This window comes from Artibeus jamaicensis, unplaced genomic scaffold (genome assembly GCF_021234435.1).
Source record: "Artibeus jamaicensis isolate MK-2021 breed Jamaican fruit bat unplaced genomic scaffold, CSHL_Jam_final contig_2259, whole genome shotgun sequence".
NCBI lineage: Eukaryota > Metazoa > Chordata > Mammalia > Chiroptera > Phyllostomidae > Artibeus > Artibeus jamaicensis.
Window position 1 is genome coordinate 876,928 of NW_026521468.1, and position 23,918 is coordinate 900,845.

Consider the following 23,918-nt stretch of genomic DNA (forward strand, 5'->3'; position numbering starts at 1 on the left):
CCAGGCAATAAGGGAGGGTCATGTGACAACTTCCAGCCAATATCCAGCTATGTCCCTGGGTAGGTAGAGTAGAAGTTCTTCTTTTTCCTGGCATCCCTCTGCTTTCTCATCTCATTTTCACATTCAGTAGGCAGTTATTATACCCATTTCATAGGTGAGGAAACTGAGGTTCAGATAAGTGAATTGAACTTTCTCAAGGTCACAAGTCTCAGACAGATCCTTCTTGACAACTGAAGAATCAGCCAACTCACTCCATTGGGATGAACTTGTTTCCCTTTTTGGCCAGGCTACCAGGATGCTCAGCCCCTGATATGAAGCTGTCATGACTAGCACTGACCCTTAACATGGGTGCCTCGCTGCCTGCTCTTAAATTTTAGGGAGCAACCCTTCCTTGTCAGTTGTCTCCAGTCCTCTTTTGGAAAGACTGGCCAGGGAGAGCGAGGAGAGGTCTTTCACTGGCCTCACCAGACCCTTTGCAATCTGTCTCTTTCCCAAATCCTCCAAGCTCAGTGTTTTCTGCCGGGGTCCCCTTATGGACTGAATGTTTATGCTCCTCCAGACACATATGTTGGAGCCTCAGTGTGATGGTATTTCGGGGCAGGGCCTTCAGGACATAGTTATGACGAAGTCATGAGGGTGACCCCTCACGATGGGCTCAGCGCCCTTATGAGAGAGAGAGATCCCGCTGTCTCTTAGGAGAATGCACCACAGAAAGGCCACAGGACCACGCTGACCTGAAAGCCAGCGAGTGGGCTCCCGCCAGACCCTGAGTCTGCTGACACCCAGATCTTGAACTTCTGGCCTCCCAAACTAAGACATGTGTGTCGTTTAAGCCATCAGCCTATGGTAATTTGTCATAGCAGCCAGAACAGACTAAGGCCCTCCTGAACAGAGTGCAGAGAAAGTGCACTGTTACAAGACCTCTGAAACGTCTGTCCCCTCCTGTCCCATGGTTCCACTCAGTAGTGCTCAGCTCAGCCACGTACACCGCCTGCCTACACCTCCTGGCTGCCTCCCGGAGGGGCTCCCTGCCCTCTTCCCGGCACCACGTCTGTGCAGCAAGGTCATGGCCTCCCTCCACTGCCCGAGCTCCAGGCAACAGAAATGCAGCAACTGGCCCAGCAGGAGAATGGGAGCCAGAGGTCTCAGGCTTGGCGGGTGTGCAGTAACTAGCCATCCCCAGGAGGGGGAATTTGAAGATGCGGTTGGGGGACTGTCTCATCAGCTCACAGTCACACCAGCATGACAAGTGGGATGATGGCCATGCACAGGGCACCATGGAGCAGAGAAGGGGCAGCAGCTCCGTCTGGATGGGAGCAGGGAGGTCCTGGAGCGAGGGCTGAAATGGATCCCAATGGGTGAGCAGGTGAGGGCATTCCAGGCAGAGGGAACAGCACAGACAAAAATCAGGAGGCAGGAACCAATGTGGAGGATGCAGAATGAGGGGGCGGGGCCAGTGGGTCTCCAGCCTCTGCAGACCACAGAGGGGCCTGGACTCCAAGCCACGGGCCACAGGGAGCGTTAGGCCCAGGAGAAATCCACCATATGTACATTCAGGCCAGAGGGGCAGGGCTGGAGGCCGAGAAGCCAGTGAGGCGGCGGCGCACAGGAAACAGTGAGGCCTGGTGTCCCTGAAGGTCACCTCTCAGCCCCTCTAAGCCTCCTAAGGTTCCAAGTTGGAGCCCTATGGGTTTGTATTAAATTAAATTGACTTGTCTCCCTAAACGTTCCGTTCTCCAACCCCCCTCTCTCCACGTGTCTTTCCCGCAAACAAGGTGGCTGTGAGGACACTTGGGATCCAGCCAAGGAGGCCACAAGGCTGCTAAGAAAGCCCCCGTCTCCCCACCCCATGCCCCCAAACAGCCTCCACTGGATCTGTGTGTTAGTTTTATTTTCATTGCTTTGGTTTATACAAAAAACCAATAACCAAAAACATAAAGCGATAATAAAACTCTCCGAAAGGGCCAGCCCCCCTACCCATGTGCAAGAGGTTAGGGGGTGGGTTGAAAGAGGAAGGGGAGGAGAAAGCCCCTCACCGCACACCAGAGGGGTCAGCCAAGAGCACTTCTCAGGTCAGGTAGAGCAGTCGTGAGGGCAGGACGGGGGTGTGAGGGAGCTGTCCCCGGAGCCCCCCCTGGGAGGGGGCCAAAGCCAACTGAGCACCCTGGGGAGAGAGATGGGCAGGGTCCTGGAGCGGGGGACTCACTCTCCACATCACTGCCCCTGAACTTCTCAAGGGGAGCTTTGGATTCTAGGGCTTTGGGCCTTGAACCTGGATCCTGGAGACCCTAGGGGTTCAGGACAATTGGTCAGGCGGAGTTCAGTGAGAAAACCAGACCCAGAAACAGAACCAAAGCCCTGTGGGCCGGGGCAGCTGGAGACCCAGGCAGCCGGGACAGGGGCCGGGCACTGCTGGGGGACAGAATCTAAAGCTTCGGTGGTAGGGCCACAGGGTTGGGAAGGGCCATCGGGCCACCGTGGGCCCACAGCCCAGAGGAGAAAAGCAGGAGCAGGTCACCATCCCAAGAAAGACCCTATGGAGGCACGGGGTTCGGCAGGAAGTCACGGCCCCGGCCCCCCAGGCTCAGGCACTTTTCTGTCTTGCCCCATCATCTGCACCGAGAGTCTCTCCGATGAGGAGCCGCACCTGGGGGGTGGGACAGACACAGAGGGTTCAGGGCAGGCCTGTGTCCCCTACAAGCTTGTGCCATTCCCACGACACCCACCCACCACCCACGGAAGGGGCAGGACTCTGCCCCAGCCAAGGTGAGAGGATCAAGGCAGGCCCAGGCACACCTCCCGTGGGGGAGCTCAAAGGAAAAGGCCCCACACTCCTCTCCACAAGGAGCCAGAGTGTCAACAGACACATGAGAGGGCCTCCGGGAGGAGAGGTCCCGGAGGGAAGGGAAAGCGGGCCTCAGCAGCCCGCAAGCAGCAGGGAGGCTGCAAAGCGGGAAGTGCCTTACTGAGGTCGAGCCGGCTAGGCCAGCATGTGGTCCGCAGTGGGGTAGGGGGGCCGGAGGCCGTCGCTGTAGGTGTCGATGGGGTAGTCCCCGTCCATGTCCATGTGCATCTCCATGGGGTCCAGGGGCATGTCACTTGAGTACATGGGGCGGTAGGTGGCATCCATGTCTGGGAAGGAGAAGGGGGACGCTGTCCAGGGTCCGCAGGCCACCCGGTGGGGAGGCCTGGACAGCCCTCAGCCGCCTCCTCTACCTCTGCCTGACCCCGGGGGGGCCTGACCCTCTTCCCTAAACTCCACGTCAAGGGACCTGGGCAGGAGCTCGTGTGGACACTACACAGTAGCTGCTGTGGGCCTTTGGCCCTGGAGACACAGTGACCCCCACTCACACGCCCACGCCCCCACCCCGCTCCCCAGGGCCCTGAGAACGCTGCGCCCACTTACCATCTGCATAAGGTTCATTGATGGGGATCATGCTCTGGGCCTGGGGAAGGAGACGGAGAGACTGAGGGGTGGGGAGGGCGGAAAACGGGGGCTGCGGGTGGGTGACTAGAGATGCTTCTATGAAGGGGGCCAGGGGAGAAGCCAAGGCCCTGTGTGGGGACAGAAGATGAAGTGGGGCTACCCAGTACCCTGATCGCCTCCTCTCCGCAGGCACCTTGCCAGGGGGAAGGGTCCCACCAGTCGTGCTTGGGGGCACCCACAGAATAACAGCCCCGGGAAGGGGACTGGAAGGGAAAAGACTCAAGAATAGCTGCCAGGCCCTGGCTGGTGTGGCTCAGTGGATTGAGCACTGGCTTGCACACCCAAAGATTGCCGGTTCAATTCCTGGTTGGGGCACATGCCTGGTTTGCAGGCTGGGTCCTGCCTCAACACTTTATATTAGTGTGGGCAAAATTAAATTGCCATTCGGGTTGGTCAAAAACAGAAAGGCGGTTCAACCTACTCTTCCCACCTCCTGAGAATCGTCCTAAATGACCCAACTGAAAAATTAAAACCTATGACGCTGCCAGGATGGCCGGTCCCCCATGAAAGTGCCGTCCCCGGCCCACCGGGACACTCACGGCCTCCCAGGCGGCCGGGTCATGCTTGAAGAGGGAGTTGGTGAGCTCCACGGACACGCGCTTGCGGTAGTCTGGGTTCTTGTCCTCGGAGATTCGGAACAAGACAGCTGCGGCATAGGTGGCTGAGCAGAGGGGAAAGGCCCCGTCAGGCACCTGCCTCCATCCAGGCTCGGTGGAGGGGGGTGGGGACACAGGGGACAAGGCCCGGCCCCTCCCTCGCCCCCCAACCCCCAGCATAGCCTCTCACCAGTGCCCTCGTTGCGGGAGTGAAGTAGCTCCATGAGTGGGGACGAGGCCCCCTCAGCATCAATGGCGTCAGCTGCCTCCTTGTCCTGGGCCAGCTCGCACAGGACCCCAGCAGCCACACGCTGGATGTTCTCCACCGGCGAGTACAGGAGCTGCGGGGAGGGGGTGCGGGGTGGGGTAAGGCTGGCAGGTAGCGCACCGCAGAGCCCTGCCCACCCCTGCCTCCCCTTTCTGGACGTAACCCAAGCTCATACTTGTCTAAGCAAAGAAAGTCTAAGAAAAGCATGAATAACCGGAAAAGAAAGCCAGCCACAAATCCCCACCCAGACTGACCCAGCCTCTGTTAACACGTCGGTATATTTCAGTCATCTGTTACCCTATCTTTCCATCTGACATAGCGTGAACCATTTTCTGTATTACTAAAAAACTTTTCCTAAAGATCTGTGAGTTCACACGGATACTTGAAGAAGGAAGGAAGGAGGGAGGGAGGGAGGGAAGGAAGGAAGGAAGGAAGGAAGGAAGGAAGGAAGGAAGGAAGGAAGGAAGGAAGGAAGGAAGGAAGGAAGGAAGGAAGGAAGGGAGGGAGGGAGGGAGGAAGGAAGGAAGGAAGGAAGGAAATGCTACAAAGCAAGACAATCACCACGCCACATCCATCACCGGACCCGTGGCTGACAACCTTCCCAGCTCAGCAGTGGGGATCAGCAGGGGTCGGGGAACCCACTCCTGCCCACCTGCCCAGACTCACCTGCACAAACAGGGGGATGGTGTTGAGCCGGAAGATCTCCATGCGGTTCATGGGGTCCCGGGCGAGGATGTGCAGGGCTCCAGTGCAGCCCTCCTCAATCTCCTCCATCCTCACACCATCCTGCACAAGAGGGCGCATTGAGCCATGGCAACAGGCGACCCTGGGACGTGACCTCACAGCCCCCAACACTCTTGACAAAACCTCGCTGGTCCTTAGAGGGGTATTGGTTGTAACTTGCCTCCCCGAGTGTACATACTCGTGTGCACACATGTGCACACAGAGGCCATCCTGCCCCCAGGGAGGGCAGCCACAGGCACCACCAGCCCGCTCACCGTGTAGGGCTGCTGGGTGCCTGCAGCCACGTGGCGCTGGGCATCCTGATGGGCCTTGACCAGCAGCTGGACGAGGCGAGGAATGACCGCCGCCTCCTGCAGCGGGGCATGGTTGGCTGGGCACAGGGCCAGGTTCCTGATCAGGCCGATGGTTGCCTGGCAAGAAAAGGGACCACAGTCAGGGTTGTTTCTTGAGTGTCTGGAGGACCCCAGTTTCCCAGCAACATCTCCTCCTGCCCTGTCATCTCTCTGTCCCCCGAGCTGGATATAGATGCGCTTGAAGGTCTCCGGAGATTAAGCCTACCCCATCCCATGTCCCTTATTCCTTAGGATCTGTGAATTCTCATCTGTCTACTCTAATAGCCCCTGCTAAAATGATACTATATTCAGAACATTCTGCCAGCCCCATGCCCTTACCCCAAACGCTGATTATCAGGGAGACCTCCCTACAGTCGAGCCCAAAGCCTCCTCCCTTGGTGATGCTCACACAGAAATCCATCCCCAGCAGGGCTGTGATCTCCTCCCCAGGGTCCCCCGACTCTCAGGAGGCACTCTGCCCTCCGAGAGTCCCTCAGGGTCTTGCAAGGCTTGCAAGGCAATTTATCATCTAATTTGATCCTCAAAACAAGAAGCCAGGGGGGCAGGGATGAAAGCTGTGTGAGCAGTGGGGACATGAGCACAGGGCAGACGAGCCGCCACAGTCACCTGTCAGTTAGCTGCTGGGTCAGGATGCAGACCCCTCCCCACCTCGGGCTCGCAGCAGGCATCAAGCCCAACGAAGGGCCACGAGCTGCCCTTTTTAGTCTCACTATGAATTTTTTTTAAAAATGTACATAATCACTTATAGTCATTCTTCTCTGTCCCGTTAAATTGTCTAAAATGTAGCTAGAGCTAGCTGGCTCTCCTGAGAAGGCCCTGCCCCCTCACACCCAGGATTCCCTGCGGCAGGTACCAGGTGTCCCGCAGAATCCTTCCAATCCCTTGTCCTTTTCAGCATCACTCCTGAGTTAACAGACACCTGGTCCTCTGACACACTGCTAGTCCCTTTGTGCCTACATGTAGCCAAATGACCGAGTTCCAGGGTGTGGGCTACAGTAACGTGTCCCACTTCCTGGTCACTGCCCCCCCAGGTTTCTGGGACCAGAATGCATTGGGAGGAATGACACAGCCCAACCACTGCTGTGAGCACAACTCTCTTGTTTGGATCCTCTCCAATAAGAAGTGAGCTCTGGCCCTGGCTGGTGTAGCTCAGTGGATTGAGCGTGGGCTGCAAACCAAAGGGTCATGGTTCGATTCCCAGTCAGGGCACATGCCTGGGTTGCGGGCCCGGTGCCCAGAGGGGCCATGTGAGAGGCAACCACACATTGATGTTTTTCTCCCTCTCTTTCTCCTTCCCTTCCCCTCTCTCTTAAAAAAAAAAAAAAAAAAAAAGTGAGCTCTGTGGACCAGCAGCAACACCCAGGAGCTTGTTAGAACATGCAGCATCTGCTCTGGCTGCTATGGCTTGGTGGATTGAGCAGTGGCCTATGAACCAAAGGGCCGCTGGTTCAATTCCCAGTCAGGGCACACACCTAGGGTGCAAGTCAGGTCACCAGTAGGGGGTGCTTGAGAGGCAACCACACATTGATGTTTCTCTCCCTCTCTAAAAATAAATAAAAAAAATGTTTTTTAAAAAAGAAAATGCAGAATCTCACCAAAGCCTACCAAGTCAAAGCCTGCTGTTTAATGACACATCCCACAAGCCACTGGGGGTGGCCGAGCTACAAGAAAAAAGATTCTGGCTCCCAGGAGCAGAGCGGCTGTGTAGGTCTAAACCATACCATGAGAAAGGAACAAACTTCTCTCTCAGGGCCTCTCCTCACAGCAGCTTTGTCTAGGCACCCAATCCTGGCCGCGGGGCGCTCCCTCCCTGCACTAACCCCCCCACAGCGGCGACTGTACCTTGACCAGTGGCCACTGGTTGGGCTGATTGAGCAGCTTGACAATGGCCGGGATGCCATAGTTGAGGCGCACGGAGTTCTGGGCCATCTCGGCCTCGGGGTGGCGGCTGGTGAGGTGGCGCAGGGCGCAGACGGCAGGCTCCGTGATGTCGTCCTTGTCGCCGGCGCGCAGGATGGCGTGGACGAGAGCCTCCACGCCGCTATTCTGCGTCACCAGCGTCTTGTTCTTGCTGTTGTTGCACGTCAGGTTGGACAGCGTGCCTGTGGCACAGGTGAGGACGTTGACGTCGTCCACGCTCAGCTGGTTCACCAGAATCTTCAGCACGCTCTCCAGTCCCTCCTAGGGTCGGGGGAAGGCAGTGATGTGTGAGAGGCACTCCCAACGGCTCCCGTGTGTGGCCCATGGGAGAGAGATGACCTGATGGTTGGGGTCGGGGTGGGGGGGATGGCGGTCTGAAGCCCACTCAGCTGATAACGGCAAAGGGCCCTGCCTCTGCACCAGGGCACCTTCATCCCTGTGATCCTGCTGATGCCTGTGAGAGCAGCGCCCCCCTGTGGGCGAGTGAGACAGAGAGACTGTGTGGCTTGCCCTGGGACCCACAGTGGGGCCAGCAGGATCTGAACCCAGGCCTGTCTCTAAGCTCCACTCTCTTTCTTCCAGCCCCCGGCTCCTCCTCCGAATGCTCAGAAGCAGGCAGAGTCCCACTCAGGCCAAGGGCGGCAGCCCCCAGGCCAGGAGGAGCCTGAGGAGGAGGCCGCAGGCTTCAGTGGCCCAGCAGACCCATTTCTACGTGCTTCTACCCTTCTGGATCTGGCGGCCCCCTCGGGGATCCCCAGGCCAAATCCGCTTTCAGGAAGCCTCGCTCCCCCTAGGGGTTGGGGGCATGTGGTGGAACAGGAAGACCCGGGCTCTGGGCACAGACAGTCCTGGGTTCACATCCCACCCTGCCGTTTCTTAGCCGTGACCAAGGGCCTTAGTTAACTCCCGAGCCTCTGTTTCTCCATCTGAACAACCCGCCCCACCCTCTGCCTCCAGTCCTGGGAGGGGGACTGAGAGGATGTCCGAGAGTCCAGCCCATGGCCGGTGCTCACAAAACAGCCTGTGGATGGGGCTCTTAGGAATGATAGTCAGGTTGTAAGGAAGGACAAAGAGATGTGTCCTGAAACTGTTTGGGTTTTTTTCCCCCTCAAACTGTGTTTTTCACCACTGGGGCCTCCCAGCTGTCTCTTAGCGCCCTGTTGCTCCCCGCCCCGGGGTCCAGGTCAAAGCTGTTCCCCTGGTGCCCTGTGAAACCCAGCTTAGAGAAGCAGCCCCCTTCACTGATTCCCCTTCCCGAGTTCCCAATAGCAATCAGAGCCTCAAGCTAAAGGGGTGAGGGCCACCGGGGCACTTCCAGCCTCTGCCACAACAGGGCAAGATTTAGAGGCCTGAGGCCTCCCAGGACTCCTAGGGTCAGACCTAGGCTGGAGGCTGGACACAGTAAGACAGGAGGACAAGGGGGTCAAAGGGGGAACTCAGGCCCGAACCGTTTCCTCACCTGCTTGGTGGCCACATCTGAGAGGTTGCGCAGGGTCCAGAGGCAGTTCTGCACGAGGCGGGGGCTGTTGCTCGTCAGGTGTTTGCCCAGAGCCTGCATCCCACCTGCGGTGGGGGACAAGGGTCTCGTCAGCCACAGGGGAGCACAGCTCACCAAGCCGAGCCGTTAGACCAGGCCCCCCCCACCACGGGCCTCCATCACAGGCCACGTTCCTCACCAGCTTCCACGATGGCAGGCTTATTGCTGGGACACACCGACAGCACCTTAAGCACGCGGCTGGTGGTCCAGAGCAGCTTCTCATAACTGTAGTTGCGCATGATCTGCACGAGGGCCTGGGGTCCTCCGTTGGCCAAGATGATGAGCTATGAGGAGAGGGGCAGGATGAGTGTGTGGCAGACAGGGAGTGTGACAAGGAACAAGACGGAGCGTGACAACGAACAGGGAAGGGAAAGGGGCCTGACTGAGCTGCCATTACTGGACTTCAGCTAAGACCTGAAGAGACTGTGACTATTAAATAAGCCAAAACCTTGAAAACAGGATAAGACACAGTGCTGGCAAGGACGAGGTGAAAGTGTATGAATAAACATCGCCACCGATGACACTGTGAATAACACAATCAGTTTGGAAAGCAATCTGCCAATTGGGCGAAAAGCCTAGAAATATTAAAAACGTTAGCCCTGCTGATGAAAATTTCCCACTCTTTGGGAACAGCTCTGTGCCCAAAGATGTTCGTTCCAGCATTGTCTACGAAGGTGGAACATCAGGAGCAATTGGGTGCCTTCCCTCAAAATAAATCTGGGGTGGCCACGGAATGAAATGCTATTTGCCATTATAGAGGGTGATTCTGAGGACAATACAACAAAAAAAATGTGTTTAATGTCACGTAGAAAACTAATGCAGCTATACCTTTGCTGCGACGACAGCTACGTATAAAATGCCCACAAGTCAGCACCAGAGGAAGCCCATCAAAATAACAACGGCTGTGGGAGAATAATGGGTTTTTTTCCTTCTCCTTATCCTCAAAATAGCTATGTAGTAAAATAACTGCACCTACATACATATTTAACCTAAAAGTGGTCAGGAGGCGGCAGTCTGAGGCCACAGAGAGACGGAAGGATGGAACGAGGGGACAGTGAGTCCTGGTTGGGGGTAGAGAGGGCCCACCTTGCTCTCCTGGTTGCCATAGGCCAGCAGCTGCAGGCAGTCGGTGGTGATGGCCAGGAACTTGGGGTTGTTCTTGTTGAGCAGCGGCACCATCTTCTGCAGCCCGTCGGCCAGGCGCACCGCCATCTTGGCGCCCTCTTGGTTCAGAAGCAGGTTATGCAGCGTGGTGATGGCGTAGAACAGAACCGACTCCACGGGGGAGCTGGGGTGGTGGGCAGAGGCTCGAGTGAGTCGGGTCCCAGGGCCCTGACGTAAATGTCAGGCCCTGCACAAGCCTTCTCCGGCAACAACACCCCCGTGGAAACCGCCCTTGGCTATCATCTGATCGTCCCTGAACCCAGCCCACATTTACGCACAGGGCACACAGCACCTGCCCTCTCCCCACGGGGACCACAACCTCTCCTGCTCCTAGGCTCCCAGCCTGTAGCCGAACAGAGGGTAGGTCCCCTTGATACCTGTCCCTACCATGTAGAGTAACTACTACATGGAAACCACATGCCAGATAGGCCTGCAAGGGGCTCGGAAGGGAGTAAGACCACGGTCTACCCCCGAGGAACTCACCACCCAGCACGGGGAAGAGAAAAGCGGCCAATCAACATTGGGAGGCCAGAAAGATGAAGGTGGCGAGGGAACAGTCTTCCCTTCATTCACAACAGCCCAACTGCACCCGTCCGTCAGCCCTGCTATACAGTCAGCAGCTTCTCAGAGGTCTGAACAGTGTCAGACACCCGCTGCCCAAGAATGCACTGTGGCCTCATCCCTAACCTGCTCGTGACATGACCAGCTACCTACCAAGACTGGCTGTGGTTCTGCACCTGGCACATAGTAGGTGCTCAGTGAATGTCATGTGGAAGCCCAGGGAAGGGAGGGGGAGGCCAGGTCAGTGAGGCCCTGGGCCCCCACCGTGAGCCCCACGTAGGTACCTGAGCATGCGAACCAGGGCGGGGATGCCGCCAGACTTGAAGATGGCAAGCAGCCCCTCGCGGTGGTGGGAAAGGTTGTGCAGGATGCTGGTGGTGCAGCGGGCCGTGTCCAGGTCGCTGGTGTTCTGCATGGTACGCACGACAGCGGCCACCAGCTGCGGCGAGCTCATCAGGGCCCGCCGCGACGCCTCCTTCTTTGACAGCTGATTCACGATCATGGCTGCCTTGGTCACCACCACCTGGAGGGGTGGACACAAGGATGGAAGTGAGCAGATCTGCCAAGTCCAGCTGCCACTGTGAGAGGGAGGTGACCAGGGGACCCCCTGCACAAAGCTCATGGGGACCTAGGTCAAGCTCTCCCTGCTGATGAGGCTCTGGGTCAGTGACCTCCCTCTGTCCCGGGTAGGACCCTCCCCTCTGTGCACACCTGTCCTCTCCCTCCCCTGTCTGCCCCCACCCCAGCTAGGCCCCTCACGGACCGGGTCCTCATCGTTAAGCAGTTTGGTGAGCTCCGGCAGGGCCCGGGTGGCCAGTTCAGCATCATCCTGGTAGTTGATCAGATGTACGATGGCTGACTTCAGCAGCTGGGACGGCTCGGCCAGCCGCTGCAGGTTGGTGGTCTGCCCCTCCACCTGGGTGGTCAGCAGTAGTGAGCTGTCCTCCCCTGCCATGCCGGGACACATGGCCTCCCGCACCCGCTTGGCTCGGGCCGTGGTGGACATCTGGTACTCCAGGTCACCTAGGGGCCAAAGGACATGGACTGAGCTGCAGAAGGCTGAGAAGAGGCCAAGAAGGAGAACAGGGTGGGCTGTGCAAAGAGCCCCCCGGGATTCTCTAGGCTGCCTCCCAATCTGACCAAAGGCCCAGCACCCCACCTAAAATGTTGCCTCTAACCAGTGCCCTTGGGGAGGTCACCACCACCTGTTAGGTCATCTGTGAGAACACCATCTGTTCCGCCTACCACAGGGAATTCTTATGGGAATTAAATGAGATAATAGTCGTGAACTGCCCTGGAAAGGATTCGTGTGTCTGGCACATCCCACTGCAAACACGTTGGTGATTGCTGTTATTAGTAGGCACAGCTAACACCTTTGGAGGATTTATTGTGTACCTGGCAGTGAATTACGCATTTTTCCTGTATTTTCTCATTTAATCTTACAACTCTACAAGGTAAGTACTATTATTATCTCCACTTTATAGATGGAAGAACTGAGTCACAGAGAAGTTACAGGAACCCACGCTGGGATCTGAACTCAGACAATCCGACTCCAGAGCCCAAACCTCGACTCTGGGCCCCTCCCTTAACAACCGGGTCAAGGTCAGATGAGACAACCTGCTTCCCTTCACCCCTGAAATCTCCTGATTCTAATTATACTCCCATCATCCCCGAAGGAGGCAATTCCCCCATTACATGGACAGGCAAATCAAGCCTCAGAGGCAGGAGACACCCAGTGACAGACAGCTGATCAGAGGCAAAGTCAGGACAGCCGGTTTCAGAAAGCCAAAAACGGATCCTTAGCTCAGACTCCAGGTTCCTCCTCCTGGGTGGACCCGGGAGTCTCATAAACAGCTACCCAGGCTTCCCAGGCAGCCCTGCCCTGGCCGGGGCGGGTGCCCCAGGGAGAGGGAGGCAGAGTTTCCACCCTCCAATTAATTGGGGAGGAGACCTCGACCTGGGTCTCCCACCTGCACGCTGGTGGGGCATCTGTATCCCTAACCCCCAGGGCTGGCTCCGTCACTTCACCACCTGGCCCCAGCCCATTTCCGTGTCGGCATGAGCTTGCCAGTCCTGATGCCTCCCCGCCCCCCACCAGGAGCTCTCAGGCTTGAGAACTGCACCTCCTCTTCCAGACTGGGGCTCCCTGAGGGCTGGAGCTTGGCCTCCCCATCAACCTTGAAGGTCCTAGAACAGAAGGACGATGAATTTCTACAGCCCCTGGGTTTCGGAGGGTGAAGGTAACACCCCCCCCCCATCATTTTGTAAATGGGCGGAAGGCAAAGACCATATCTCTTACTTCAGACCGGTGGGCGGGACCTGTCCCTCCCCTCCATTCCAGAGGCTCACGAGGTAGAATTTGCCTCCCTCCCAGGTGGGGGCAACCGAAGACAACTGTGCCTCTTCCTTCAGACTGGGAGGCCCTAGAGTCTGCGTCCTTTTACCCTGAACCCCTGCAGGGCCCAAGACTCTGCTGGAGTATTCCCAAGGAACAGTACCCGGGGCTCCCGACCTTGGCTCTGAGGCACGCCCTGGGTGTACGTGGTGGTCTTCTTGACCGTGTACTGGCGCCCGCAGGCCTCCTCCTCCTCCATGATGCCCTTGCTGCTGATCGAGGGCACGCAGGTGTTGGCGCCCGAGTGGATGCCCGAGTCATAGGTGTACGTCTGCTGCCACTCCGTCACCTTGATGGGCTGTTCGATCAGGTTCATCACATCCATGGTAGCTGCTGGGGACACAAAGAAGGGTCAAGAAATCAGCTGGCCCCGTTGGGGCATCCCATTGGCTGGCCTAGCCCCCAGCTTGCCCTCTGCCTCTTACTCCCAAGGCAAGCCCAAGGGCCCCAGGGGCTGCAGTGAGGGAGCTGGGGGCTGCAAGGGCACCAGGCCCAGGGAGGGATATCCACGCATGAGTCCTGGGCTTGCGCCTGTGACCTCCAGCCAGAATGGGGTGAACCCCATGGGGGGTAGGGCAATAAAAAGCTAGATGCCCCGACCCAGCCCTGGTCTCCCCTGCCTTACTGACCCTTCCCAACACCCCCAGAGGGGAAGCACTCAAGGCCTCCAACAGCTCCTGGGGTCCCGCAGACCCCTCCCCCCAACCCACTGGGGCTCTCTGGGAAAGCTGCTGGAGGTCACTGCACCAGGAGCCGGCTGGTCAGACAGGGAAGCAGTGAGAAAGTCTTCTCTGGGAAGCTGGGGAGGCTGCTGAAAGCAGCCAGAGGTGCCCAGGGTCCCTCAGGGTCTCACTTCTGCAGACGGTGCAGGATGGCAAGTGGCCCCGGAGGCCCAGGGCCTGAGAGTCCCCGTCTCTCCAGCACCCCAGCCCCTGGAAACCTTGTCCAGAATTCTGAGTCCCACTGACAGCTTCAGATTTCAGCCACGTGCTACCAGGGTGATCCACCTGCCCGCTGAGCCTCAGTGTCCCCATCCGTAAAGTGGGGTAGCACCACCTCCCCAGCAGGTTGTCGTGAGGACCATATTTGTAAAGGACCCAGCGTGGTGCCCGGCTCACAGTGGGGACAGATGTTGGGGACAGCGGCCGTGCGTCGGCACTGCCTCTCCCCTACAGGTGTGTGCACACCTCCTGGCCTCCTCCAGCCCAGGCCAGGGATGAGAAGCGAGGCAGGCACCCCTCCCTCTCTCTGCAGAGACTTGGGCCACTTGAGGGCAGTGAAGAGCTGGGCCCTACTCGGTCCCAGGGAGGCGAATCCCCACCTGCTGTCTGGCTCCCTGTCGGGGAAGCCAGGCTCAAGTGAGGGCTCACCTGGTGTCAGACCTTCCACCAACACACCATCCTCACAAGCGGGTCTCAAAACACACACTCTGCTTCCTCACTCACAGATGTGGGAACTGAGGCCCCCACCAGGCAAGGCGGCCCAGCACGAAATGGCAGAGCTGGGACCAGGTACAAGCATGAGTGACACCCAAGTCTGCAGCCTTGCAGACCCAGTGTGGTCTCTGTCAGCAAAAAGACTACGGGCTGGTCCACCCCTGTGGCTGGGTAGCACCCAGCACCTTAAACCCGCTGTGTGGGGGGACCGGGTGAGAACGAGGGAGGGATGGCCAGTGCAGCCTGGCCCCACCCCAGCAGCCCAGATCACCAGGGATCTGTCCTCCCAGGGATGCCTGGCTGGTGCCACCCTCCCCGAGAAAAGATGACGAAGGACCCTTCGGGTTTCACTGCCTTTTATGGTGATGCCTGGCTCCTCCCCCGGCCCAGAGCACACCTGGAACGGGCAGCGGCAGGAGCCAGAGCGGCTCCCATAGCCTCCTCCCCTCCCCCATCACATCACTCTGCGTGACTCAGAGTTTCGGGCTGCTGAACAGAAGCAGGCCCAGATCACCAGGCAGCCGGCTCGATGCCACCAGATGTGCCAGCCGCTTCCCAGGCACTGACCAAGTGTAGCCTTCAGGGGGAGCCCCCGGCCCCCCCAACCACATCGCCCTGCCCGCGCGCCTGCCCTCCCTGGAGAGAGGGAACACAGGAGAGTTGGGGAGGCGCATGCCTGTCGTGGAGCCAGGAGAAGGAAGGTGAGGCTGCCTCGGGAAATACGCTGCATTAGCGCTGTAAATAAATACCCCTCGGCCAGGAGGATGGCTGAGCCAACGCCTGGACAGTGAGTTTCTGCCAAGTCTACTCGGAGACAAGCGGGGCATCTCTGGGCCTGATGGTCAAAACACCCACCACCACAGTTGGAAAAGCCCCCCGCCCCTGCAGAGGCAACTGCCTACCCCTGGTGCTTCCAGCCAGAAGCTGGCAGGCCTCGCCCAGCACCACGGGGGCCATCCCTTCACCTGCCTGCTGCCCAAGGTTGGCACAGGAGGGACGCTTCCTCTGCATGCCCCCCGCCAGCCCAAGGGGACCACAGTCCTCACAGAGATCAGAGGGTCCCTAAGACAGGGGGCATCTTCCTGCCTTTACTATCGAATGAACCTCATTCTTCCCTCCAAGCAACCCTGGCAGGCATTTTATTACTCCCAGTTTCCAGGTGAAGAAATTGAGGCTGGACCCTGAGGACGCGGGGGCGCTCTGCTCAGACACAGGTCAGCCTCACTGCAGACCAGCCTCTGTCACTAACCGGGGCTGCTCCCCTGGCTCCTGCAGGGGGAGCCAGGGAAAGAAGGACCCCTGGGGTCAAGGAGAGGGGAGGGGCTGAGCCCCCTCACCAAGAGAAGCAGCAGCTGAGGTCAAAGGTTGGAGGCCGAGCACAGGCTGGGAAAACAGGCATTCCCAGGTTTAGTCCCAGCTCCTCCACCAACTCGCTGAGCGTCCTTGGCCAATTCTTTTTCCCCTCTGTGCTTCTGTCTCAGGGGAATGCTGGCGTCCAGGATTCTAGGAACAAGGAGCCGGGGACTGCCGTGACAGGCAAGAGGAGGCCGAGGGTGGGCAGAACCAAAAAGCAATTCAGAAAGGTCACACACCAGATCACGGGAGAGCAATTCCCACAACAGGAAGGCTGGAAAGACAGACTTCAGACCTCAGGTGGGACGGACAAACAGCCCCACCTTCTCCCACCTACTTCCCAGGAGAGCCAGGGAAATTCTCCCATAAGAAACAAAAGTGCTGTTTTTGCAGTTCCCAGGGCGGAGAGGGCCGCACCCAGTTCGGTCTCACCGCTCTCCACCCTGGACCTGGAGGAGACAGGCCAGTGCCCCTGGACAGCACCAGGGTGGAAGTGGGCGAGACAGACGCGGGCCCTGCCCTCGCGCCCTGGACAGAGACGGGCAGAGCCAGACACAGGGCGGTTTTCTGAGCTGAAGGGGGGCCTTTGTTTCCAGCAGCCCACGCTATTCTTGGCATCGCAGGAGGAAGAGGCCACAGGGTGGGGTGGGGGGCAGCGCAAGGGAAGGAAGAGAGGAGACAGGGCCCTGGGGAGGGTGTGTGAAGGAGCCTTCCCCACCAGTCCACACTGCGGAGGAATCTATCGGGCCGCCGTCCTCTTCCCCTTCATTCTTGCTTCCTTCTCGGCACAGCCTATCCAGCAGGCTGGCACTGGGCACCCTGAATCCAAGGCTATCCTGGCAGAATATGGCCCAGCCCTGGCATTAAAAATAACTCCCACCAGAGTGACATCAGGCTCCCGCTCCTACCAGCACCCACTGTCCGTGACAGGCACTGCTGGGCTGCGCTGCAGGTGCCAAGTGTCAGTGAGACACCTGGAAACAAGGCCAGGCGCAGGCCGCCAGGCGGGGCGGGAACCAGGCTGGAGGAGCAGGCTGGGCGGGCCCGGAGGCTCCTCGGGCCAGAGGCTGGGCCCTTTGCAGACTCAAATCATGGGCTCAGACAGAGAGAGAAAGGGAGCCATGGGCAGTGTGGGAGAGCGTGGAGTCGGGAGAGGGGCTTCGGCCCCCCCACTGGCTGGGTGCCCATGGGCCATCACGCCATGTCCCTAAACCTCATGCCCCTCACCCACAAAGTGGAGACGATTGTGCTTCTTTGGACCGCTGTGTGGACCGAACACAGTAGTGACCATGGAAGCCCTCTGTGGGCCGGAAAGATGCAGGCAAGCATCCTTCCATTAAGGAAGCAAAGAAATGGGGGAGGAGGAGGCCAGCAGAGACAGTCTGGGCAAGGTGGCCGGCAGCCAGGCTTGGGACCCAGACCCTGAGCCCTCTGATGAGGGTCCCAGGGGTGGGGTGGGGCATGGCTGGGGACTAAGTGCCATGTCTACATCCCAGGAAGGGAGGCCAGGTGGGGTCGCCGTGCAGCCTGCCTCCCCAGTCACATGCGCTGCCTTCCGCAGCCAGGTGGTCAGCCCATGGACATTCCCCACATAGCAGCCCCGGGGCAGAGGCTGGGCTCGGCAGGTCGCCAGCCCCCACCCTCCCCCACTCCGTCTCTGGCTCCAGCTGAGGTCTGGCCAGCAGCACAGATGGAAACAGACTCTGGAGAGGTACAGAGACAGGACGGCTTCGCCCGAGAGCCCTGCCTCCCTCACTGGGCCGGGGCTTCCCAGCCAGGCCCCTCCCCACAGACTGGTGGCTCCGAGAGGAACCCCCGCCCCCCGCCCCGGCAGATTTGTTGTCCTGGGCAGGCCATAATCTTCCCCATCAAGGTGGTCGTGCCAAGTGGACAGAGACTGAAGCAGGGGCGGCCCTGGGGACAGGAGAAGGCAGGAGCCTATCTGGAGCTTCTGGAGCAACACCCTCATTTCCTGTCTGGAGGGCACCCAAGCAGTGGCCACAGGACTGGCTCGAGTCAGGCTGACCCGGCTGCCGGCTGTTTTCTTCCTTCTGGGCTCCTGCCCAAAGCAAACACCCAGGGTGGGAAGATGAAGGGGAGACCTGGAGGAGAGGGAAATGCCAGGCCAGGTGGCGCGACCCGGGAGCCTCCGGACGCCCCCGGAGAGGGCTCCAGCTGGGGCTCCATTCCCTGCTGGTGACCTGAGTGAGCACAATCCCGAACGGGCAGATGACCCCGAACCTGGACTCCTGGGGGTGGAAAAACACTTCACCCAGCCTCAGGAAACATCAACATGCCAGCAATGTGTCTCCATACACAAGGGCGGACTGCCCTCTCTGCCCACCCCCACCCCACCCACCTCGGGGGCTTGGGCAGCCGATGGCCCCAACTGGTGTCACTCCTCAGCTGTGACTCACCAGGGTTTATGCTACAAGGCTGGTGGCCTAGCCCTCTCCTGGGAGAGCAGGAAAGACCCCCACTGTTAACCCCTGTTCAGCCTTCGCTGGAGAAAATGAGGATTTGGAAAACGATTTGGTTGAAATTCGGTATTCTGTACAGAGCGTGAGACCCCGAAGATGAAGACTGTGACACAAGAGGGTGCTAAGAGAAGAGAAGGGACAAATATTTGCGGTAGCTGCCTCGGTTTCTTGGCTTCCCCAGTAGACTTTTCTAACTCTCCAGTTGTTTTTTGCAGTAGTCAGATAGTCCTGTTTCAGTCAAGAAGGAGGGGAGTCCAACCTCCTCCTCACCCCCAAACCAGCAGCATATTCATTGCCCAGAGGGCCCCAACTCTCCCCTGGGCCTGCCACCCCTCACCCCCCTCACCCCTCTGAGATAAGAATCCACAGCAAGACAGAGAGCAGGCCTGCCAACCCACACTCCGTGCAGGTCACAGAAAGCTGAGCTCTCTGCCCCGAGGGCTTTAAAGGCTGAGGTGCCGGAGGCTGAGCAAAGGGGAGTGGTCAACCAACTTTCTCTTCAGGCTTGGCCAAGGAAGTTGCTGGAAACTGGGGCAGCCCAAGCCCCTCCCCCTCAGACATCCACCAGATTCAACCATGTCCCAGGAGAGAGGCCTCAAGGTCTCGCTTGCAGGGACACAAACCCCGATGACCTGCCCCAGACACACTTCTCTTTCTCTTCACGAGGGTGACTGGGCCAGCTGGCGGCACAGGGACACCTGCCCCTCTCACGGACAGGTCTCTTTTCTCCTGGAAGGCACGAGACTGAGGGTTTCCCCAGGGACCCCAACAGACCTCAGATTCACCCCAAAGGGTCGTGATAGCTGCCTGCTTTCTCGGTCCTCCCCAGGCACACGGGGCCCTGCTTCACCTTCTTCAGAGAAGAGTCAACTCTGAGCCTCCATCTCTCTCTTGTTCTTCAACTCACTATCTCATTTCTAACGCACAGGAATTCCTTCCTCCCGTCTAGCCACATCCGTTCCATGAGAGCATTGGTCGGCCTTGTATCTTCACGGGTGAGGAAAAACTGCAAGGCCCTTACCCTCTTTATAGCTAACAGCGGGACCAACTAAGTCCCTTCTCTTTCCTTCTGTCACTTCAAGTCTCCTCAGCCTTCTCTCCTCCAGCACCGATACTTCCCATGCCTGGGGCCCCCCCCGCCCTCAAAGGATGCAGAAGCCCAGTGCTGATGGGCTTTTACAGAAGCCCCGACTTCCCAGGCCCGTTCTGGGGTTAGGTGCCCAGTTGACACAAGTGCCAGACCTGGGCAGGTCTGAGAGGACAGTGTCACCAGCCCTCCTTAAAGCCTCACCAGCCCCGTCACCAGAAAGGCCCTCCAGCAGCTGAAACAGTCCCACACTGCAGCCCCCAGACCCCTGGGCCCCAAAGCAGAGGATAGATAGCCGGCTTCACCCCAAAAGTAGTCTGGCAGGACTGCCCAGTGCGAACACAGGACGTGGGCCCAGTCCTAAATCTGACTCTCATTTCTCCCCACTCTCCAGGGAGCAGCACCCTCCCCCTTATCCTGGCAGAGGCCCAGCCCCCAGCAAAGCGGGCAACTCCCACTTCCCATACAGGGTCAAGCCCAGAACAGCCCACAGCTCTAGCCAGGAGGCAGCAGCAGCTTTGACCATTGCTCTCCTCTTCCCTCCCCCAACCTCCTCCACACACCCCCACAGACCCTGGCCTGGAGGAGACTCCGCTGCCACCACCAGGAACTCAAAACCAAGTCACAAGGGAGGTTTCAGAAAGCTGGAGGCTAGGATGTGAGTCACCCCCATCTGACAAAGCTGCCCCTACCTGCACCACCCATACACAGTTTCCTGGGCCCTTCCGGTGTCTCTTCTCCCCAAACCCCTGAGCCAAGGCTCTCAAAAGGGAGTAGCAGAAAACCGCTTCCCAGAACCTCACCAGGGCGATTCACCAGGTCGATACACCAGGTCAGGTTCTGGGTTTGGAGCCAGAGAACCTAAATGCCTTGGCTCTGCTTCGGTCTCGAGGTGCAGCCAGGAAGTTAGCTAACTTCCTCGAGTTTCCAGGTCCTCGTCTGTAGAATGGGATCCTGATACCTGCCCCTTGGGCCAGTCATGAGGATTAAGTGAGAAGAGTACATGAAAGTTCTGGGCATCTGCAGAGTCCTCCCTTGCTTAAGTTACCATTTATCAGTACTTTACTGGGTAGGTAGATATCACTATCCCCATTTTACCTAGGGGGTCACGAAGGCTCAGGAGGTACAGGAGGCACAGTGACGTGACCAAGGCCCCAGAGTGAAATGAGTGCCATAGCTAGGATTCAAACCCTGCTCAGTCCAAGCCCAAATCTCTGTGCTCAGTGCAGCTCCACGGTCACACCTCTCCAAGTAAATAGCCCTTTTGTTGAGGAGTCTATCACCCCATCTCATTCTCTGGTGCCCCCTGTCATCCTTTCCAGGCCGGGGAGTGGCCGCCTCACTGGCACCTTCCCCACGGGCCTCCAGGAGGGAAGCAGACAGCAGCCCCAGCCCCAGCCCGGGCCTTCATTCCCGCAGGCTGCCTGCCTTCTCAGAGCCTCGGCCCCGGCAGCCCAAACAGCCTCCAAAAGGAATGGGGTGGAGCTTGGGGGGGGGGTGGCGGGGAGAAGACTCTTGTCACCCAAGCTAGGGTTTGATCTAGCAAGAAATGACTCATTGGATCCAACCTCCCCCCTCCCCACTTCCATCCAGGAAGTAGCCAGTTTTCACCAGGCACTTCCTAACAATCCTTCCTCAGCATTATCTTTTCATCAGAGCCACAAACCAGATTAGCTAAACTAATCATTTAACCAATGCGATTACAATGCCTTCCCCTCCTCTACTTCGGCACTGAGAAGGAAAACAGATTACTTGGGCCCAAATTCCATGCCCTGCCGGCTCCCATAGGTACACCACCGGGCTAGAGCAGAAGTGGGATGGGGAGGAAGCCGGATCCTTCGGGGTGTGGGACCTCCAGGGGGCTCTGATCCCAGCCCCCACTGTCTCATCCACAAACAGGAGGAGGTGGTGAGACCCTGGAGCTCCGACAAGCAGCCCTGATTCCCGACAAGCAGCCCTATCATCCCTTCACCAGAGGATGGAGAGAGACCCTGACTCTCACATTTCCCCCTCTGCTCCCGAAAGAGGCTGGGCTCCAGGTCCCTGCAAAAAGACCACTTTTCCGATTTAAAAAAAAAAACACTGCTGGAAGCTTGGTGGAGACCCCCAGCTCAGGCCAGGGGAAGGGTGCTGAGAAAGTTGGGCGCCCCGAGGCGCTAACGCAGCTCTGCCTGGAACACCTTCCCCCCCGCAGCCTTCCTTCTGCCCCACTTTCCCCATCGGACTCCCTTGAGGACAAGGGGAAAGGACGGCAAAAGCCTCCAGAAGGAATGCACCCTCAAAATCCAGAAATCGAATGGAAATCAACCTCCACTGCTCCGCGTTTTTCGCCCTCAATTCCCAGCCTGCTACATAACGTGGGGGACCAGGTAGGGGAAATTAAAAAAAATTTCCTGGGGAGGGGGCAGAGCTTGGGCGAGAGCCAGCAGCACAGGCTTCTAGGGAGGGGGTGTGGTGGTCCCCAGAGGCAGGAAGAGAAGGAAGAAGCTGCTTCCCCTTCGGCCCACCCCACCCCCACCTCAAGCCCCAGAGGCCCAGCAAACAGGACGGAGGTGGAGGCAGGGAGGACAGGGTCAGAACGCAAGCACTGGCCCTGGATCAGCCTGGCCGGCTGGGGGATGGGGTTTTGCTCCCAGAAGGACCCTATGAACCTGGGGTAAACCCTGGGCAAGGAGGCAGGAAAATCCCCAGAAAAAGCTACCATGAATACTTCTGGAAAGTTTGTTTCGGGTGATTCCCCGCCCCCCTACAAAAAGAGGTTAGAAAAGAGAGTAGTCCTGTCCCCAAATCAACGCTCTGGAAGCCGCAGCTACTGGAAATTGGGCGGGTGAATTCTCCACCCGTGCACGACGCCTCCACCCAGACCCCAGTTCGAGCCACGGGTGCCGGACACCCGCTGGGCGCAGCGCCGGCCCTGCACGAGTGCCACTGTCATCCCACCCCACCTCTGCTGGCGAGCCCTCGCCCGGCAACCCCGGGAGCCGGCACCCCCCGCAGCGGAAGGAGGCGCGGCAGGTACAGTGCCAGTGAGGCTCCGGGAGCCGGAGGACTGGGCCTCTGGACTCCGAGTGCTCACCTGCTGGGCAGGTAGGGCCCGCATCCCTGGGAAAATGTGCGCTCGGCCCGACAGCTGGGCAAACCGGGCGCAGACAATAGGGCCCCACCCAGGCCTGGGGGAGTAGAGAGGGAGGGAAAGCAAGGATGACGCGGGAGGTGGGGTGAGGGTGGCCCCAAAGAGACCAGCTGCAGCAAGTTTCCCAAACAGTGAATTCCTAACCAGATGAGCCCTGGGACGCAGGCGAAACAGGTCAAAGTCTCCCCAGCAAGTCAGGCGAGAGTCAGGGACGCGGCGTCGGGCGAGCTACGGGGGCCCCGGGGAAGGAGCAATTCCCGAGGCACCTGCCCTGACCACTTCCCGTTCTTCGAAGATCCCCGGCTCTCGGGGCCAGCAAGCACACTCCGCCGAGCCTTGTGCCCCCTTATAAGGTCGCCGCGCCCAGGACCCCGGCGCGCCCCCTGCCGCCGGTGCAGGGTGAGGTTCCCCGGCTCCCACCCTCACCTGCCCGAAGACGGAGGTTTCGGCCTCTCCACCGCTTGCAGCCCTTCCCTCGCCCCAGAGATACTAGCCGCGATCGTCCGCACCTGCGTTGGGAGCCTGGCCGGGCTTGGTTGGGGTCAGGCCGGGCTGGGAGCCGGCGTGAGCAGCGAACTAAGCTCGGCGCGTTCGGGCGGCGGCTGCTCCGGACTCTGGCCAAGGAAGCAACTCAGTAACTGAACAAAAGGCGAAAGGACCTGACAGCCAAGCCACGCCTCCTGCCCCCTCAAAGCTCCACCCCTGGAGGACACGCCCACCCTCTGATGCGGGTTCACTGGCTGCCTCGCCTGACTGTCCGATCGAGGGGCGGAGCCTCGCCCACAATCTTCTTCCACCGCCTCCTCTGTTTATCCACTGGCCATTGGCCCCAGGGACTGCCATTCGGCTCTGGGGACGACCTCCAATTTAAGGTTCTATCGTAACTCTGTACCTATTGGCAAATATAAGGTTACTTCCTCCTGATTGGGCAAGGAACTGTCAGTAAGCCTAAGGAAAGAACCAATGGGAGTAATGGGGTGTGTCTTGCCCCACCTTACGTCTGAGCAGGTAAGACTCAGTACTGTCCCCTTCCCCCTACCTGTCCAACAGGTGAGTCAGAGGGCGCCAAAGGAAAGGACAGATGCCTTCACAGGCCAGCCAACTCAGCGTCAAGTATGATGCTTCTCTGGGCTTATTCACCTTTGCCACAAAGTCGTAATAACATTTGTATAGCATTTCATAGGCTTTTTCTGGGTTGGGATTTTTCCCCCCCAAAGGTGCAGTGTCCATGAGATTTAGAATAAAACGCCAGGGTCCGAGTTCGGCCCTTCAGTAGTTGTATCATCTTAGGCACAGTACTTCATCTTTCACTGTTTCTCTTCATCTGTATAATGGGTACATTAGCTATATCTCTCACAGGGCTGTGTGTGGGAATCACCCGGACAACTGCTAAATGTTAGAATT

General features: G+C 58.6%; 1 protein-coding gene across 5 annotated transcripts; it reads right to left on the reverse strand.

Annotated features, from left to right (window-relative positions):
• Positions 1-1,874: 1,874 nt before the first annotated feature.
• On the reverse strand, positions 1,875-23,165 carry JUP (junction plakoglobin). Of its 5 annotated transcripts, none has more exons than XM_037129757.2 (15): positions 23,024-23,165; positions 13,143-13,355; positions 11,394-11,653; positions 10,915-11,153; positions 9,992-10,193; positions 9,045-9,189; positions 8,828-8,931; positions 7,291-7,629; positions 5,350-5,505; positions 5,018-5,137; positions 4,274-4,424; positions 4,027-4,148; positions 3,407-3,446; positions 2,967-3,132; positions 1,875-2,647 (listed from the first exon to the last, which is right to left on the reverse strand). In XM_037129757.2, the coding sequence occupies exons 2-14, from the start codon at positions 13,348-13,350 to the stop codon at positions 2,981-2,983; spliced, it is 2,238 nt and encodes a 745-aa protein (XP_036985652.2). In that variant the 5' UTR covers positions 13,351-13,355; positions 23,024-23,165; the 3' UTR covers positions 1,875-2,647; positions 2,967-2,980. The 5 variants fall into 5 exon arrangements, with proteins under 5 accessions (XP_036985652.2, XP_036985651.2, XP_036985653.2 ...); XM_037129756.2 differs by having other exon boundaries at positions 13,143-13,358; XM_037129758.2 differs by having other exon boundaries at positions 13,143-13,358; positions 22,941-23,145.
• Between the last annotated feature and the right edge of the window lie 753 nt (positions 23,166-23,918).